Here is a 20868-nt window from a genome sequence, read left to right as displayed (position 1 = left end):
ATGCATGGCAGCAGCCACACCGGGCTACTGCCAGGCATTGCGTTGAGGCAGCATGCTCCAGCCCTTCCTGCATATGCACGGGGGAGGGAATCCCTCGGTATATGCGAGCCACCCTGGCCTAGCGCGTGTGCACACAAAACGCTGGGGCTGGAAAGCCCGGAACGCTGCCTGGAGGCAGTAGCAGCGGGGGGAGGAGCAGGGGGAATGGGAGCCCCACCACACGATGGCAGGGAGCGGCATGCCGCTCTTGCACCAAGGTGGGGGTGAGGGGACTCCCAGGCCAGCTCTGTGGCTCTGCGGAGCTGATGGGTGAGAGGTGTCCCCACAGGGTCGCCATAGGTCCGACTATGCACAAGGCAGGCCCAACCTAGAGCTCGCCAGTATACGCAGCAGCTCCGGGAACACGGAAGAATCCGCTTTCCCTTACTATGGGCCTTCCAAGCACCTTGGTCCAGGGCTGGGTGGCATCCAGGATGGTGGCGACGTCGGGCATAATCAGGGATTTGCCCCAAAGCCCTATCGCTGCCAGTTCAGGCAGTCCACCCTGTGCATAATTGGTCTTTGAGACTCCTTCAAGTAGTAAAAAGCAGAGTACCAAAAAAAAGCTTTTCTCCAGCTTTTCAAATTGTTTGCATATCCGCATGGTGGTGTTTGAATTACTTTCATGGTTTGAGTTTAGAATATATTATTTAAATTACAAAGGGAATGTTAAATGTTTTTGGAAACTGGAAATCAGTTATCTATTAGACTATTCAGATATAGATTGAATATCAGTATCAGTATCAGTATTCAGTATAGGGATATAAAATGAATACAGGTAATCAAGAAATGGGGATAACTACAATAATGTTATTATGTATTTGTAAGTTAGCTGCCATGATTCTGGAACATTGTTTCTGCACATTCTTCAGCTGATACAGCATAATTGAACATGTTAAAATATTTCTTTCTAGAATTGTCTTTCTGTTTATCAAATTTTGCAGTGGGACCCCTTTGTGATAGTTTGGTATATTATACAAAAGCAAACAAGTTGTAAAAATAATGAAAAATCTGTCTTTGATAACAGAATTTTGCATTATTTATCAATGTTCCTTTTATGAAAGAACACTCTTCTGAGTTCATTCATTAATGGATGTTTTGAAACAATATGAAATTATACTTATTTAATTTTTCATGAGTTATAATTTCCCCTGATCACTTTTCATGCTAGAATAAATGGTTTAGAATCCCTACATGTCATTTTCAACAAATTGAAGTCATTCCATTTATTATCGGTTCTATTTTGTTGCTTCAAAATGTCTTGTTTGTGAAAGCGTTCCGTTGTTTTAATAATTTGAAAAACTCCTTTCCTTTGGTAGCATATCCAAGAATATTTTTACATATGGAAAGGAAGTACTTAGATCAACATATATAAATAAGATTTTTATTTATATTTATTTTTTATTGGTTAGGATAGATGTAGAATATAGTACATGTTCTTTAACTATACTTTGTCAACATGCTGCTAATACATAAGGTCGCATCCAAACAACCGTGAGGCAAACTCTCCTCTTACCATTGTTTTTCCCCCATCTCCCTATTCATTCAGCTTGATGAACAAATGGTTCCTGGAGACTGCAAGTTTCCAGTAGTTATCTGGAGTTTAACTTGGTCTATGCATGGAAGAGGGAAAGAACACAAGAAACTATTCCTGTCTTGTGCATTCCAGAGTGTCCTTTTCATTGGCAAAGAGGAAAGGACCATTTTTGTCCCCTGAAAAGGCTATGCGATAGATTGTGGGACCCAGATGAACAAAAAGCCATGTAGAATGGGTCCATTCTGAAGAGGGGAATGAAGTGAAATTTCATTGCTGCTCCTGGGTCTGCTGCAAAACTAGTAGAAGCCTATCCCATAGTATTCATGGAATAAAACATTAGTTGAGTTACCAATAAAACAGATGTGACATAAGGATGACAGGAGAAATGGGGCTGAGGAACAAGTACATGGCACTTTTTTAATTTATGCAGTTACACAAATTGGAGAAAAACCCATAGGTGTATCTTCTCCCAAACTATATGGCCGATATAGCCTGACAGTTAAGATGCTCACTGTACCCCTTCCTATAGAGGTGAGGTGAAACCTCTTGAATATGCATGTGTCCAGACATGCTGAATTGCCACGATTTCTTTGTGACAAGTTCCTTATGCCCTTGGCCTCTGCTGAATGCTGCAGCAAGACAGGGAATGCGGAAGAATCTTTGTCCCATTGCCAAAGGCCATCGGAGGTCCTAATGCAAGCCAGGCCAGGAGGGGGCCTGGATAGTCCTGGTATAATGTGCAATCAGGAATTAGCCCTGCTGGCATGCACAAGCCAGCTTGCCTTTCCTGGTCCTTGAAACTTTTCTGGCATTTGTCTTACGGTCCTCTAGGTGCCAGGTATTATCTATCCATCTATCATCTATCCTTCTATCCATCTATCCGATTTCTATACCGCTCTTTCATATGGCTCAGGGCGGTTTACATACAACATGGGGAATACATGGAACGAATTAATACATAACATAAACAAATACAACAACAACAATCCAATAACGCAATTTCAGTGATCATAAACAATACAACAGGAACGGAACCCAGCCAAAGCCCCCAGAGAGGACAGAATGGTTCAGGCCATGGAGGGATGTCTGAGGAGGGACCTGTTGACAGTCTCAGGCAAATGCCTGGTGGAGGAGCTCTCTTTTGCAGGCCCTGTGGAACTTTGGGAGTTCGGACAGGGCCCTGATCTCTGTACTTGTTGAGACTGAGAAGGAAAGCGATCTTGTGGTCAGATTGGGTAACACTGTGAAAAAGTCACCCCACTGTGCCACAACAGTGAAAAAACAAACAAATTATACACTGGGGTTATTTAGAGAAGTAATTGAAATTGTTATCATGCCTCTGTGTAAATCTTTGCTGTGTCATCATCTTTAAACCGCTCAGCGGTATTAAATAAAAGGGTAAGGGCTAAGTGGGAGGAGAGTGGGCGGGCACTGTCCAGGATAAAAACTCGGAGGAGCAAAACAGGAGCAGCAAAGCAGCTCCTGATTCGCTCCTCAGAGTGGCACTCCAGGGCCAAGTGGCCAATTGGGTACTTGGCCCATCTCCCGAACAGTGCGCCACCGACTCTCCAGTCCTCCTGAGCCGCCATCCTCACCGTTGCGCCCTCCGGACGGTGAGTCGCCCGCGGACTTCGGCCGAGGACCGGGATGGCTGCTGGGGAGAAGGGTCGCCCCACGCCGCTGGAATCAGGGAAAGCTGCTTTCCCTCCGCCCAGCAACAGCCCTTGACCACCCAGGGACCTCACCGCTACCCCTGCTGTGCCTCATTGACCGCTGCCGACCACGCCGTTCCCACCCCGAAAGTTCCTTCGGGGGCCCCCGGAGCCTTCTCTCAGCTCTGACTCACAGTTTGCCGATTTGCCCGCTTTGCCGCATGTCCTCTGCATTCGCCGCCAGCGCCGAGCCCAGGCCATGAGGCTTGTATGGCTGCCGCCGTGATGGGGACCCCAACCACGCATGTGCAGCCTTCCACGTTCCGTCCCGCTGCCGCCCGCATCGCCTCCAAGCCTCACCCCCCCCCCTGTCCCCAAAAGAACCGGGCACTGCGGCAGCGCCCACGGACAGCCGCCCGCACCCCCCAATCCTGCAGCTAGCGCCCGTTGTATTTACAGCACAGCGGGCTTAATTTCTAGTATTGGAATATTGTGTGTAATTTTGGTCACCATATCCCCAAAAAGACCGGAAAAAGAGATTAACTAAAATGATTAAGAGGTGGGAGAACCTTTCCTATGTAGAATGGTTGAAGAATCTGGGACTTTCCAGTTTAGAAAAGAGATTACTAAGAAGGGACATGATTTATAAAATTATGCATGGGGCAGAGAGAGCAGACATTGAGAAATTTTTCTCCCCCAAGATAGTGGTCATCCAGTGAAGTGAAGGGCAGTAGATTCAGGACATACAAAAGAAAAAAAAATGTTTACTCAAGGAGTGATAAAAATGTGGAATTCACTGCCAGAAAATGTAGTGATGTCCACAGGCATAGATGGCTTTAATAGGGGATTAGACAGATTCATCGATGATAAATCTAACAGTCGCTATTAGCCACAGTTACGAAACAGAACCTCCACATTCAGTGTTACTGAACCTCTGCATATCAGTGCTGAGGTATCAGCCTATATGCTATGTTGTTGGCCCTCCAGAGTAACTGATTGGCCACTGCATGAAACAGGATGCTAGATTAGATGGACCACTGGTCTGATCCTACAGGGCTCTTATATTCTGATTTCTTTCTATCCAGGTTTTTTGCAGAGAGGTTCCTTCCTTTTACGCGGTTTTTATAGTCTTTCTGGACTGAAGGGTGTTTTATGAATATTATATTTTAGTATGCTGCTTGTTGATTTATGATTTTACTGTTAATTAATCTCATGTTACCATTTTATTTCATTGGGTTGGGGTCTTTGGACCTGGGTCACATACGTTTGTATTCTGCACCAGCTCTTGTGTATGGCAGGATGCAAGCCTCCTGTGGAAAGTTGATAAGCTATTCCCTTTGGTTGATGCATCCAGTCCACTCCTTCCTACATGTTAAGAGCCTGGATTGTGTGCTTTTATTTTTAGTACATCAAATTTGTTAACTGCTTTGTAAAATTAGTATAGATATATACAACTATGTAGAAATTAGCCTTTGAAGATTCAGTGTTCTCCTGGTTTTCTTCTCCCCCCCCCCCACATCTATCTTTCAAGAATATTCTGTTCTTCCTGTCTTATAGATTAATTTGGAGAATTCTAAAGTTCATTCTGGAATAGAAACACATGCAGTAATTTGCTGTTTTCCATTTCTTCTTTTCCTCTCAAGTTACTGATAAAGTTGAGTGTACATGCGCATTGATTAAAACTGTGCTTGCATCAAGGTTAGATTTTGTGCATTTTTAATCAATGTGCATATGTATTCATGTGCGTCAGTAATTTGCAAAGAAATAAAACCAAAACAAAGTATAGCACAGTAGTGTGAATCCAGTTTTAAAAAAAAAATTTAAAAACGGCAGATCCATATTGTGTTTGTGCTGCTGCACAGATGATTTTTTTTTATTATGACTCCATGCACATTTCCAGGACCCATCAATTGGAGGTTTGCATTTGGATCTACCCAAGCTGAAAATATACCTCCAAAGTACCTTATTGGTTTCTGAAAAGAGCAAGATCTCAGCTGTTTGTGAAGCTTCTGCAGTCCCTTTACACTTTAAAGAGGCTGCAGAAGACAGCTTGGGACTGGGTGGCTTCCCCTGCAATCCAGTTTAAACTGGGCTGCAAGAGAAGTCAGCCCAGGATTAGCCTCTGCTGTGACTGGCTCCTCTTGCAGCTTGGTTTAAATTGAGCTGCAAGAGAAGTTAGCCCAGGATAGACTGAAGCTGCAGGAACTGAGAGTTCCATGCCATCTCAGCTAGGGCTGGCTCCTCTTGCAATTTGGGTTAAACTGAGCTGCAAGAGAAGTCAACCCAGAATCAGCTGTGCCCACAGGAAATATATTGCTCCCCACAGGCACAGTTTATGGTTTGCAATTTTTTCGTTGTTGTTTTTCTTCTTACATTGCACTCAGAGAAAGGGAGGGAGATTTTTTTTTCCATAAATGACAAGCAGTTAACTCCAACTCCTGGATGTTATTGATTGTACAGGCGTGATACAGTCTTGAAGTTTGGGAAAGGCTTCTTTGCAGTTCCCTGAAGGGACTGCTAGTAATACCATGTTTGAACTTGAGAGTGAATTGTCTGCCTCCTTGTAAAAGGGGGTGGTGCGGATGAGGCCTGGGGAAGTTTGTTCTGGAGAGTCCCCAAGAAGGATGGCAGCCATAGGCCTATCTTAGACCTTAATAATTGATTTTTCCCCTTCAGGTTAAAAAGTTCTGAATACTGTTGTTCCCTACAGTTCTGCAATCTTTCACATTTAATTATAGGTTTGTTATTTTGGAATTGCAGAATGATTATTTTCACAGAACTATCCATCCTGACCACCACAAATACCTATGCTTCAAATACAATGGGGTCTCCTCTACCAGTATGAGATAATTTCCTTCAGTCTTTCCATGGCAATGAGAATGTTCATGAAGCTTACATAAGGTGATAGTTTACCGTAGGTCCAAAGGGTGCTTGGTATATTCCTACTTGGATAATTACTTGGTCATGATTCCATCATATGAGATGTTGCAAGAAAATGTACAATTCATCTTGAAAACCTGTAAGGAGCTAGGACTGGTTGTTTACCAAAAGTCAGTGCTTGTGACTAGACAAGCCACCTTTATAGGTGCCCTTTTAGACTCCACTGGGGCACGAGTGTTTCTTCCCTCCGATAGAGCTGCCTATATTAAAATCTTGATTCATCCACTGACAAGTAATTCTTAGTTTCTGAAGACAGGGCAGAATATAAATCCCTAAATAAATAAATAGATTTCAGTCAGTGCTGTCCCCCCAGAAATTACTGGGACCAATAGCCTCAGCTATAGCCATGGTTCTGTTAACTTACTTAAGAATGTGCCCCCTTCAAAACTAGGTACATTATTCGTCAACTCGCTTGGTGACTGAACAATGTTAAATCTAAAGGTGGGTTTCCCTTTGGGTTAATTTTCCCACAAGTCACCATCACATCTGATAGCTCCTTAAAAAGCTGGAGTGCCCACTATGGTTCCAATACTATTCGAAGATATTTCATTACCCAAAAAGACCATCTTACACATCAACCTTTTAGAGTTTCATGTGATACAATATGCGCTTACCTCTTTTTCAGTTCAGCCAAGAGGAATACTGATTCAAGTACAAATGTATAATACACCAGCTATGATGTATATACACAAATGGTGGAGCAGGGTTGTGTTGGCCCTCTGCAAGGAAGTAACAGACAGTTGGAATGCAACTGTGTCTCAGCAGACCACACTGAAAGCTATATACATTGCTGGCACCATCAACTCAAAAGCAAACACAACCAAAGACAGAATCGGAATACAGGATGATCTTGATAGGCTTGAGAACTGGGCTAAACTGAATAAACTAAAGTTCAATAGGGACAAATGTAAAGTTCTGCATTTAGGTAGGAAAAATTAAATATACCATTATAGGATGGGGGAGACTTGTCTTGGCAGTAGCATGTGTGAAAAGGATCTTGGAGTCTAGGAAGACCATACATTGAACAAGAGTTAACAGTGTGACTCGGTGGCTAAAAAGACAAATGGGATTATCGTGTCCAGATCACAGGAGGTGATGGTACCGCTGTACTGTGCTCTGATTCGGCCTCACTTGGAGTACTGTGTTCAGTTTTGCGCACCCCAGTTTTGAAGAGCGATGTAGACATACTGGAGCATGTCCAGAGGAGGGCAACAAAGATGGTGAAGGGTTTGGAGACTAAGACGTATGAAGAAAGGTTGGGGGAGCTTGGTCTGTTCAGCCGGGAGAGGAGACGACTGAGAGGGGATTTGATAACCATCTTCAAGTATTTAAAAGGGTGTCATATAGACCAGTGGTCCCCAACCTTTTTATCGCCGGGGACCACTCAACGCCTTTTACTGAGGCCCGTGGGGGGGGGTAGTTTACTCCTCTACTCTCAACCACTGCCCTAACGCTCTCTGATCGCTATGGTAATGTTTAAACATCCCTTCAAAATAAGATACAAACACGCCACAACAATGAACATAAGGAACATAAGCAACGAGATAGTCCCATCTGGGAGTGATGGGAGACAATGACACCCAAAGTGTGTTGTAAAGGGTCGGGGGGGATGAAGTAAAGGGCGGGGGGGGGGAGAAGGCGTCCTTCGTGGCCCACATCCAATTAGTCAAAGGACCACATGTAGTCCGTGGCCCACAGGTTGGGGATAGCTAATATAGAGGATGGAGCAGAGTTGTTCTCTCTTGCCCCAGAGGAATGCACCAGAACCAATGGGATGAAATTAATTCAAAAGAAATTCCGCCTAAACATCAGGAAGAAGTTCCTGACAGTTGGAGTGGTTTCTCAGTGGAACAGGCTTCCTCCGGAGGTGGTGGGTTCTCCATCTTTGGAAATTTTTAAACAAAGTCTGGATAGCGATCTGACGGAGAGGCTGATTCTGTGAAGGCTTAAGGAGGTGGCAGGTTAGAGTGGATGAGCGATAGGGTTGTGAGTGTCCTGCATAGTGCAGGGGGTTGGACTAGATGACCTAGGAGGTCCCAACTCTATGATTCTAGGAGATTAGGGTCCCTCAGACCAGTAATTGTCTATAGGAATGGAGTGCCCCTTTCCTGTTTTTGCTGAATGCGTCATTCCTGCTGTGGATCTGTTTGCTCAGGCTTTCTGCCCCAGGTTGAGCAGTGACACCAATCTCTAGGGCAGCCTTTCTCAACTTGTTTACCATTGAGAAACCCCTGAAACATTCCTCAGGTTTCAAGAAATCACAGAAGTGGCACGGAAATGCTGAATGTGGTTGTGAAGCATAGCAGTGTGCACACCCACCTAAGGCTCCTCCCCTTTCCATTCCCTCCAGGCACATCATTGGCCATTTTGGGTGGGGTGGGTGGGTTGACTGGACCACATATGGCCATATAACCCAGTACATATTTAACAAGTTTAAAAATGCATTAAAAAATTAACTCCTACCCATTCAGGAAACCACAGAGTTTCATGAAACCCTGGTTGAGAATGCCTGCTCTAGGAGATACCTTTCAGTTTCGGTGGATATGAGCTTTCCTTTACACTTTCCCTTCTGTACCTTGGCAAGGTCCTATGCAAGATTCAGCAGGAGGCTGCCACATGTCTCCTTATTGCCCCCTTTTGGCCAAGGCAGACATGGTTCCACAACCTAGTGATGATGCCCACAGGAATTTTCATTCATCTTTTTTTTTACTTTTACTTATTCAAAGACCCTCTCATTCACTATCAGATTTGCAGTTTGCAATTAGCAGCATAGTTGCTGAATCAACACAGTTAAATATTTCTGATAAGGTGACTTACATCCTACTGAATGATTATTGACCTTCCATGAGATGTTTGCATGCTGCAAAGTGGTCTCATTTTTTTCAAGTGGGCATCAGCTAAAGTGGCCTCTGCACCAACCTGCTCCCCTTCTGCTACTATTTGAATATTTCCTTTCTTTAATGTATTCAGGTTTAACAATAACTTCTATAAAGGTTCTCCTGCAGCTACATATCCTGGTTGATGGCAAAGTCATATTTTTCCATCTGGAATCTAAAAGGTTTTTGAAGGGATTATTCAACTTATTTCCCCCCAGAGCACCCATTGGACCTTAATGGTCTCTATCTGTGGTTCTTGCACAACTAATGCTTTTGAACCTTTTGAACCACTCACTTCATGCAACCAAAATCTTCTTTCCATCAATGTAGTTTTTCTATTAGTATTTGCATCTGCTAGTGGGAAAACTAGCATCCTTAGGGGCTGACCCACCTTTCATCAGATTTCATGGGGAAAAGGTAGTGGAGCCTATGGTTCTTCCTGAAAGTGGTATCATCTTGCCACTTAGCACAGGACATTATCCTGCCCATCATCTCAAAGGAGATTATGGTGACAAAATGTAACTGAGGAATATGAGCCTTTCAGTGATGAAGTAAGCATTTGTAAGTAAGTTTGGTAAGACATAGAGGTTATTGCTTCAAACTGATCACAATCACAGCTTTGTATAGCTTGAATAGCCTAGATATACCTGTCACTGCACTGTGCATTACAATGGCTAAATAACTAATGTGTTTGTATCTTTTCAGTTTCTACTTCTATATGGGACTCCTTCACTTAAATCAAAATACCATTTTAATCATGGTTATTATAAGTTAGATCATAATTAAATTTGTGTGTAGTATAAATATAAATTTATGAAAATCGCTGCATCACAGAAAGCAAAAATTAGCTTCGCATTAGCAAAACAGAGAGGGTAGAAAAGGGGGAAGTTTTATTTGTCTCTGCATCTCAATATGTGCTCTTTGCCAAAGACTAGCATGACCTACTTTACAACAATAGCAGAAGAATCAAGCTGAGGAATTTTTGTATGTGTGTTAAAATGCCTTAAATTGGCTATGAATACTGCCTACGTGTTCATTTGTAAGTATCTATTTTAAAAAATAGCAACTATATTTCTGTGATTTAAGGGGGTATTTTTCTTCTTTTACTTTCTGTTTAGATAATTAGCACCATGGAGCCTCAGGTGTCCAATGGCCCTACATCCAATACAACCAATGGACCTGCCAGCAACAGTAGGAACTGCCCATCCCCTATGCAGACAGGAGCTGCTACAGATGACAGCAAAACCAACCTCATAGTCAACTACTTACCCCAGAACATGACCCAGGAAGAGTTCAGGAGCCTTTTTGGGAGCATTGGTGAAATAGAGTCCTGCAAGCTTGTAAGAGACAAAATTACAGGTAAAATGGTTCAATATTTTTGTCCTTTCTTGATACTACAATTTACCTGGAACGGTTTCTGTTTGTATGCTTTTTAAATAACATTTTGATACATTTGTTAAGTATCAACAACAACAATTTAAAATATTATTCATTAATCTTTGGTATAATAATTTACTTCACCAATTAACAAACTTTGGGGGCATTTGTGGTTTATGATCCCCTCATTTATCCATGTGCAAATTATGTATGGTTTTCTGGGAAATTCAAAAGTAGAGTGCATCATACAGGTGACAGCTTTGAGCATGAAAGTTGAAGGCAACTACTTGGTTGTATACATCAGACAGGTAGTACATGTTTATATGACAGTATGCCAAATATTGAGTACATACTGTGAACAGAGTAGGCTAGATATTCCCCCCCCCAAAAAAAATTAGAAGCAGATCTGATTCTCTACATCTGTGTATCACCATACCTGGAAGGTGAGCTCATTTTAGATGCTGTGTCTGACTTGGCCAAGATCAAAGAGTAAGTTCATACCTTATAATTTAATTTGCTATCAAGTTTAGCATCCTGTCTGTTTATGTCAATTAAAAAATAAAAATAGGGTACGCATTAAATCCTTAAATCATTGGAATCCATCTCATTCCTGATGCTTCCCTGTTTGTATCTTTATTCACGTTATCCTGTTTCTTTATTAATTATGATAGAGCAGCTAATTTCATGTGTTCTTGAACAGAATGAACTGTTGCCCAAGATACTTAAGATAAACTTCCTGAAATGGTTATTAGTTATGTAAACGTTGATTTGATTACTATATTAGTTACATACCAGTGATCATTGTGTGCAGTTCAGAATGTAGAAGGAAACACCTATATTCAGATTTCTGTTAGGATTTATATTAGATGGCTATATGCAAAATCTTTTGTTCAGGATTAAGAGGTGTCATTGTAGCAGCCAAAATGCAAGTAAATCAGGGTGATTCAGGAAAATGTTTACTGAAAAGTGAGGGCCATTCCGCACAAGTACCAATGTTGCCAATTGCTTTCACAAAGCGGAAACGCTATTTTAAATAGTGGAATCTCGGCGTTCTGCATACCTTCATTTGTAGTGGAATCCAGTAGCGTTTCATTTGTTCCCCACAAGTTTCTGGTCTCGCAGGAATCGCTAGAAGAGGAAGCGATTTTTTTCTGTGCTTGTTCCCGCCCCTGGCCGTCAATCAAACGGAACAGCCAATAGGCGGTTGTTATCATGCTCCCGAAAAGCCCCTTTCCCTTTAAGCACAGTTAAAAAAAAACACACACACATTGAAACGAATATGCATTGATTCGTTGCAACAGAGAGACCCATCTAGCTGGCGTGTGAGCTGGCGATTCATCGTTACCATGCTCCCCTTGAGTGGAAAAAAATCCCCCCCCCGGCACGGGCGTGATTTTTGGCTGAAATTAAAGGGAACTGGCAAACAGGGGGCTGTGTTGTGCTTGGGGACTTAGGGGAGCTTTAAAGCACTTCTGTGGAGGGACTGTAGCTGGAGAAGCCTCGCTGGTTGGTTGCTTTCCATGCTCCGAGGAAAAAAAACTGGCGATCGCTTCGCCGGAAGTTCGGAGTAGAGAGCCAGAGGGAGGGACTTGGTTGCAACCTCTACATTGAGAACACACATGTCTTTTTCGCAAGTGTTGCAGGTTGTTGGCAAGAGTGTAGCGATTTTCTGAGGGTGAATCCACTTTTCCCGATTCCCCAGAAATCACTACAATGAAGCGATTTTGGCGCTAGTGTTGCAGGAGTGTTGCAGATTGCTCATGACGTCATGCGGAACGCAGTTTTAGTGGCAAAAACAAAATGTAAGACTAGTGCTATATTAAAGTTGTGCGGAATGGCCCTGAATCTCTGAGGCAATAGGTGTGGCTTGTTGAACAGCCATTCTAGCCATAAGGATCAATTTGACCGAGACACAGTGATGGAACTTAAGAGAGAGAATGGTGATAAATATTAGATGAATGCTGAGAAGAAAGCAAGGAAATGTACAAGAGGGAGGAACATAGTTGAAGATGGAAAAGTGAAGAGCTTAAACAGCAAGGAAATAAAGTGATCTTGGACTATGACAGGAGAGTAGCAAAATGATGAGTATCTGTGGGAGTACCAGGTGTTTGTGAATCACAGAGACCAGAACAGATGTGGAACAGATTATGGAACTAATCTTTAGGGAATTAGAGAGGAAAAACAAAAATACAAAGAAAGAACAGTAATTTAATGCATGGGGGGAATATTACATAGAAGTGGGATGCTTTGAATTTCTTTGAGAATTGTGAACTGATAAAAGAGTGGTTGAAGGGGAAATTTTGGGTGGTTAGAGAAATTTTCAAAAGAAGTATATTGTGATGTGAAGAAAATTGCAGGCCAAGCTGATGATTGTAGCCTGATGAGAAAGCATGAGGCAACGCTGTTATCGGGTTGTGTTTTTTTTTTCTCCTCAAAGATTAGTATATTTTCACTGACTTTCAATATCTGTTAGCAGCTAAGGTTTTCCATACCATTTGCTGCATTTTAGAAAAATATATGTTAGCATTTTGGTGAGACAGCTACAGCTGTTGGTCAACATAAAAATAATGGCTTGAGAAGCAGCTGTTGGCAGTAACATCACTATTTCCCCAGCTGAGTATTGAATAAGTGGTACGGTACAGTTTATTCCTGCACTATGGTGGAATTGCTGAAATTTCACGTTTATGACTGGTATATATCACAGTAATGCATTGATACAAAACATATGTCACATGCCAGGTAGCCTTTGGTTTGAGAAATAAATAGCTCTGCTTTTCTTGAGAGTAAACTATGATGAATGTTTTGGGTACTGGTTATAGATGTTTAATGCATGGCCTGTGTGTCATCTGGGCTCAGAACCCAGATGGAACTAAGCAAGGCTTGATTGGAATTCAACTTGTCTATCAGAAGTCAGCAAGTATCAGTCAGGAGGTAATTGTATATAGGGAGCAAAGTGTAGCATTGCAGGACAACAAAATCTTTACCATCCAGAAGAGGTAACATGTAGGAAGGCTTGCATTCTAGCATCCCTAGGTAGCTTCCATTTGTACTTTTTGTCTTTTTTTCCAGAAAATGATAAAGTAGCAAGGATCTAAGATTGTTAATAAGACTATGAAGCTGTAGGTTCTTGTTCCATTTTTGAGGAGTCTGAACCTCTAGAGTCAGAATGCAGACTAAGGCATTTATTCTGAGTTGATTGATTTGTAGGACCTGAGGCAGACTCCTAATGGCCCAGACCACAAAGTCTTCTCTCAGCAGACCATTGCACAGAGTGTCCTGAGATTGGATTGTGAAAGTGCCATAAATGATGGAAATTCCTATGACGAAACTGATGAGAGTAGGAGCAGTTAATCTATAAATTGTGATGAATGTTGTATTGTTTAGACAGTGTGACATATTTTGGTAATATACTGATAGTTGTGGAGGTACATATTAATAGGAGTATGGGGGTATTTGTGTCATCTCTTACTGTACAAGAACTTCTAGTGGCTTTGTTATGTCAGAATAGCCTTGCACTCTCACCTTGAGAAATACATTTTATATTATGGCTGATTCAGTTGAACTATATGAAAGTTCTGCAGAGCCTGCAAGACAGAGCAGTTCCATCAGGCCTATGGTTGAGGCCTAATAAAGGCCACCAGCAAGCTGGCCACCTTACATAAACATCTGCGTGCCTACTCAGTTTTACCATCAAACCCCCCCACCAGCCCCTCCGACACTATTGGATTGTTCTGATTGTTTTTGATGTAAGCCTTATTATTTTAAATCGTTTAAAATGTTTTAGTTTCGGAGAAGGGCAGCATAAAAATTTAAAAATAAATAGATAAAATAAATATAATGGCTGATATTCGAGAATTGCCTGCCATATTGGAAAATTCAGTATACTGTAAATAATACTTACAATGTAATAAGATAATGTTGATCCTCCAAAATAATTTTGAGATAAATTCAGAGAGAGAAGTCTTATATGACTTACAAAAACCTTTTGAAAAGAGTTTGAAAAGAGTGCATACAGTTTTAATATTTGAATTAAGTAGTTAAACAGTTAATTAGCTATCCCTCACTGTTAGAGAGCCTCTTGTGGTGCAGAGTGGTAAGCAGCAGAAATGCTGTCTGAAGCAATGCCCATGAGGTTGGGAGTTCGATCCCAGCAGCCGGCTCAAGGTTGACTCAGCCTTCCATCCTTCTGAGGTCGGTAAAATGAGTACCCAGCTTGCTGCTGGGGGGTAAAACGGTAATGACTGGGGAAGGCACTGGCAAGGCCACCCTGTATTGAGTCTGCCATGAAAACGCTGACCCAAGGGTCAGACATGACTCGGTGCTTGCACAGGGGATACCTTTACCTTTACACTATTAGAACTTTGGTATTTAAAATATTTGTAGACTACTGTTACCAGGTAATAATCTTTGGAAGTCTTCTTGCTGGCTTTAGATATGTAGACTTTTTGGAAACTAGGTAATTCATAATATTGTTCATTTCTTTGAAATGATACAAGGTTAAGCATATTATTTGACTTAAAAATGCTAATTTGATAGTATTTAGAACCAAGTTTATAAGGAAGGACATCTTTTCAGATAGCCTTTAATTTGGATATCAGAAACAGAATTGTAAACTTGCATTTTACTTGGGAGCTTCCAGAGCATGCAGAAAAGCTACTGATTCACAAAAGGTATTTTAATTATCAGAATGGACATGCAATAAGGAAAAATATCCAAATCTAGATTTTTTAAGAAAATGACACAGGAAAAAGAGACTAAAGATATTTGGCTTCATTTGGTAGAGTTGCTTAATAAAAGCAGATCTTCTAGTTGTAAAGTGTGCTTATTAAATTCTTCATTTACACTACCTAATTAATTCTGGTATTTTAAATTAACAGTGAAACTGGTCCCTGCTGTATCGTTTCATAGCTACTGCATATTTCGTCCAATAACCCAGTAGTGAGGTTTAATCAGCAGCTCTCCCAAAACCAAACCAACAACAGAAAAATAGCTTAACTAGGGAACTATCTTACCAGGGAATCATAGAGTCGGAAGGGACATCCTGGGTCATCTAGTCCAACCATCTGTACAACACAGGAACTCACAACTACCTGTCTGCCCACTCACAGTCTGCCTACGTTCATAAAAGCCAGAAGAATGGAACACAAATTCTGCATGGAAATTGATCGGTGGGGTTTAAAAGTAAAGCTGAACTGAGCTGGTTGCCTTTTCTGTGTTCTAGTAATGTATTTGTGCCCTGTAGCCAGTAGTGTCAATGAGATTTCACTTTGAGTACAGACTGGCAGTTGTGCTGCAGTATTTTAATGTGTGTTTTCTACAAATTCCTTTTTTTAAGTATTTTGACAGCATCTGCACTTTGTAGTGCTACTAATGGTTCAAATAACTAATTTCTTTAAACCGTTTGAAATGATATGTAGAGCAACTGTTGGAATCCTTTAGTGACACTGATTTATTTCTCATTGAACTAGAGTATTTGTGTCCTTCATATAAGCTGAAAGTTGGGTCTGTGTTGTGTTGATAAACTTTAGAGATATAATGAACAGATGAAGCTGCCTTATCTGAATCAGGCCACTGAATCGTCAACTGTCTCTTTGTCTATCTTGACCAGCAACAACTCTCCAGGGTCCTAGGTAGAGGTCTTTCACATCACCTATCTCTGATGCTTTAGCTGGAGATGCCAGGGCTTAAATGTGGCACCATCTGTATGCCTTGCAGAAGCAGTACCACTGAGCCATGGCCTGAATAGTAGTGCTGTTTTTGTGATAACTTTACAGTTGTAAACCTATGGATAACTGTTTTGTCTCCAACAGCACATGAGATAATTCTAGAAAAAGTGTAGGTGACCCTTGAATATTATTTACAGATCAAAGGCACTTTCTCTTGTCTCAAACTACTGGGTCAAGTCTGCTGTTTTTTAATTTTTTTTTTTTACTTTTTCTGTTCTGTAGGAGGCTTTAGTTAGAGAAAAGTGGTATATAAGAACCAACTCTTTTCCTCCTCTTCCTCCTCCTCCTTGAACATATTCAAGGGTTTTTGTTGTGGTTTTTGTTGTGGTTGTTAGGATATCTGAGAGGCTACTAAAATATGATTAGGAGGAATAACCCTTGAGGAATTGAGGGGAGTAAGTGATCATACATAGGTATCTCTCCTTCCAGGATTCTTTAAAACTGACGAAATGAATTTACCCATCCTACTCTATTTTTGCCCCTTTAAGACCCAATATGCACGGCGGCCGATACTCTGGGCGGCCGCTGCACCGTTGCCTACAGGGACACAGTAGGTCAGGCCCAGGCGAACCGAAAGGCCTGGCACTGTCGATTATGCACAGTGCTGGCCTGCCCCAACCCTACCGGCGCCCACAGTATCCCGGGGGCCACAGAAGTTCTCGCATTTCCATAACGTGGGTCTTCCATGGTCCTGGGCTGGGCCATGCTCACGCTGGCAGCGGGGGATGCATAATTGGGGATTTACCCTGATGACCTTCCACCGCCAGCGTGGGTATTCTGACCCTTGTATAATGGGTCTAACTGATTTTCAGCATTCAAAGCCTCCTAAACGTTCAGTCTTCATCCGGCTGTTTTGAAATTTTGCTTTTCTTTTTGTTAATGTCGTTAATATTTTTTTGACATAATTAGAGAGTTGCGTAAATATACCAAAGCCTTTGTCTTGCTGTTAGGTTGCTGCTTCTGTCACCAGTTTACTACTACATATAGGGTTGAATCCAACCGGTTTCTTTTAGTGCAACCTCATCTAATTCCTCTCTTTAATACCACATCCCATGACTCCAGCCCCTTTTTGATGGCCTAGTGCAGCGGTCCGCTACCTTTCTGTGGCCGTGGACCGCTGTCACGGGGTGGGGGGAGAGGGCGGCCGATTTGCTCATGGCCTGGTGAGCTTCTCGTTGCAGAGGGGTGGGGAGAGGAAGCCACGGCATTGAGGCCTTCGCGGCCCGGCACCAGGCCGCAGCCCGGGGGTTGGGGACCACTGGTCTAGTGGATCCTTTTTAACCAGCTGAGAAGCTAATTGGACTCAAGCCATTGTGGTTTTGCCACTGTTTTACTATGAACAAGTAATAGGTCGTCAATTAAGAATATTTGACTTTTTACTTGACTGACATGTCAACCCTAAATAGGGATATTACCGAATTTTGCAGCCCAAACAGTTTAAACTAACAAATTACATGTTTGATTTTGTTTCTTCCTTGTGCAAATTAAACATAAGAAAGTTTCTTTTGTGCCATTTTCAGTTTCCTTACACTGAATTCTTCTGTAAAGCACTTGTCAATATTACTTTTGTGGCAGTTGTATAAAAATGGAGTAGTCTGTAAATATGGGAGGAAATAATGAAATGGGAATGTCACCCACATGCTGAGATATGGCAAAAAAGAAAAAAAGAAGCTTAAAATGATGAGAACCCCCCCCCCCAATGTATTTTCACATCCCTATATTTTTTTTTCTTACACTATTTGGGCTTGTAATGCAATTTGTATGTAACTTACCTACTCATCTTCACCCGGCACCCAAGTATATTTTTTCTGTGGTCCCCTACTTTAATGAGATATAAACCAAAGGGAAAGCTGTTATTTCTGAAATGACATCAGTAAACCATATCTTGCAGCTCAATGTGCAGAGATCTTCCATATGCAGAGCCAGAGGTTATGAGTGGCAGCTTCTAAACTGGCAAGCCAGGTTTCTTTCCCCACTCCACATGCAGCCATCTGGGTGACGTTGGGCTCATCACAGCCCTGATAGTGCTGTTCTGACTGAGCATACCTTTCAGAGCTCTCTCAGGATATCTGTTGTGGGGAGAGGAAGGAATGGCAATTGTAAGCCACTTTGAGATTCTTTCAAGCAGTGAAAAACAGGGTATAAAAATTAACTCTTCTTATTTGTCTTCTTGTACATTTGGCTTTGTTCTCCGTTGGTTTTCCTTCTAGCCATGCTGAGGTTTTGTATTCCATTGGTTTTCCTTCTAATCATGCTGAGGCTTTTGAGAACGTATGCTAATATTCCAAAATGTAATTATTATTAATTGAACTGTAATTTAACAGAAATTGTTAAAGCTTTCCTTAGAGTTAACAATGAAAACAGTTTCTTTATTCACATACCTTGAACCAGTGCAGGTATAATGGCTAAGGCTTTTTAATAAATTGTTGATGAGATTCTTTCACCCACCATTAAATTATCTGTAACTTCTAGAACTGCATCTTTTGCCATGTCTTGCCTTAGGTATCTGGTAAAGATTTTGAAGAAAATATCAGTACCATTGTGGTTGTTTGAAAATATAACTTTACTTTTCAATTCCAAATTCTAACATCTGCATGGAGATGTGAGAGGGGGGGGAGAAGAATTTGTTATGCTGAAGAGAGAATACTGTGCAAATTGGCAGAGCACTCCAGGGGGAAAGGATCACAACATAATACTTTAGTATGTATTAAATATGTTTGTCTTTAATGACTCAGATTATCACAGTGTTGAACCATAGAGCACAGTTTTGAGATTACAGAATGTATGTATTTCTTGCTGGAAAAGGCTAAGTGCATATGTATCTGTTTCTCAGAAATAAGGCTTTTGCCTCTGATAATAGTATTTTGAGAGATGGCTCTGAATAACAGTTGGCTGGATGCAACATATTGTGTATGTTGTACAGTAGCTTGTATTTGGCAGAGAAGGGGATATTGGTTGGGGTGCAGCTGAATCCAGTCATCCTTATTCTTGAGTAATAAGATTTCCCCTTTAATTTGCTTAGCTGAATCATAGAAAGGATCCCATTTTCAACACTTGCAGTACTTTGTCCAACTAGAGATATTCCATAAGGAAATGTGATTCCATATGCCAGTAGTCCGTAGCCAGATCAGGAAGAATTTTGTTGGGCTGCAGCTGGGCAGGGGGGGGGGCAGGGTAGAACAATGTATGGTTCCATTATGCTTTGCCTGGATTTTTAAAACTATTTAACAAATTAATGGCAAAATTATCAGTTTAACAGATTTGAAACTGCTGTTTTGGATCTTATCTTTAAAGGATGAGGTGACACCTGGCAGCATGTAATTGAAAGGGGCAATATGTTTAACTAGTTTATAATTTCTGTGTTGAAATTTTGTTTTTGCCTTCTTTGTGATATATCTGTTTTTGATGTGGATGCTGGACTTGAAAACAAGATATCCCTAGAATTCCAACAGAATAAGGAGCGAATCTTGTGATGTTTGCTTTATTTGTTTGTTTGGCTATTATATTTATAATATACCACCCTCCCTTTTGGCTCAGAGCTTACATAACATTACAATTTTCATAATACAATGTAGTAAACATCTTGACTCAAGTATATAATAACATCTTTAACAATAGGAACTTACTATATCGAATAGCGTAGCGATCCCCAACCTGTGGGATGCGAACCACATGTGGTCCTTTGACTAATTGGAGGTGGGCCCCGAAGGACGCCTTCTCCCCCCCCCGGCCCTTTACTTCACCCCCCCCCGGCCCTTTACAACACACTTCGGGTGTCATTATCTCCCATCACTCCCAGATGGGACTATCTCGTTGCAGAGAAACAAGCTTAGGGTTCCCATTGATTTGTCATTGTCATGAGTTAAAATTTCCATGAAAATAAAATGTTCCTTATGTTCATTGTTGTGCCGTGTCTGTATCTTATTTTGAAGGGATGTTTAAACATTACCATAGCGATCAGAGAGCGTTAGGGCAGTGGTTGAGAGTAGAGGAGTAAACTACCCCCCCCACGGGCCTCAGTAAAAGGCGTTGAGTGGTCCCTGGTGATAAAAAGGTTGGGGACCACTGGAATAGCATATTTTGTAATTTAACATTTAACATTCAACAATTGCCAACTCAGCTTTTCTGCACTGTAATTTTGTTTTTTCTTCTGTTAGTGCAGTAAATGGGGGGGGGGACTGGACTTTGATTGGTGGCTTATTCACTTGTCCTGACCAAAGGCCTGGTGGAAGAGCTCCCTTTTGCAGCCCTGCAGAATTGTTTGATGTCGTCTGGGAGCTCGTTCCACAAAGTGGGGGCCAAGACTAACAAATCCCTATCTTTAGTCAATGACAGACAAGCTTCCCTGGGGCCAAGGATCACCAGTTTGTTGGTATTGATGGCACACAGTGCTCTTTGGGGAACATAGGTAGAGAGGCAGTTTCTCGGATACTCAGGGCCCAGACTGCATATGGCTTAGCAGGTGATTTCCATAACCTTACGCTTGATCCAGTAGTCACCTGGTTGTCAGTGCAGCTATTGGAGTGTGGGCCAGATGTGGGCTCTTCATAAATTTCCTGTAAGGACCCTGGCTGCTGCATTCTACACCAGTTGGAGTTTCTGGATCAGGGATAAGGGTAGGCCCACGCAGAGCGAGTTGCAGAAATCCAGCCTAGAGGTGACCGTTGCCTGGAGCACTGTGGCTAGGTGTTTTGGGGCCAGGTAGGGTGCTAGTAGCTTAG

The 20868-nt window shown here is 41.8% G+C and overlaps 1 protein-coding gene across 7 annotated transcripts in view; it reads left to right on the top strand.

The window, feature by feature from the left end:
• ELAVL4 (ELAV like RNA binding protein 4) overlaps nt 1-20868 on the top strand; it is a 144190-nt gene that overhangs the window by 65418 nt on the left and 57904 nt on the right. For all 7 annotated transcript variants that reach the window (XM_077333804.1, XM_077333803.1, XM_077333800.1 and 4 more), the window contains exon 2: nt 10163-10403. In XM_077333804.1, coding sequence (XP_077189919.1) covers nt 10175-10403 — 229 coding nt within the window. In that variant the 5' untranslated portion in view covers nt 10163-10174. The remainder of the gene's footprint in view (nt 1-10162; nt 10404-20868) is intronic.

The sequence above is a fragment of the Paroedura picta genome, chromosome 4, assembly GCF_049243985.1.
Source record: "Paroedura picta isolate Pp20150507F chromosome 4, Ppicta_v3.0, whole genome shotgun sequence".
In the NCBI taxonomy this organism is placed as follows: domain Eukaryota; kingdom Metazoa; phylum Chordata; class Lepidosauria; order Squamata; family Gekkonidae; genus Paroedura; species Paroedura picta.
Note: the sequence above shows the minus strand (reverse complement) of the source record. Positions and strands in the feature narration are given on the sequence as shown.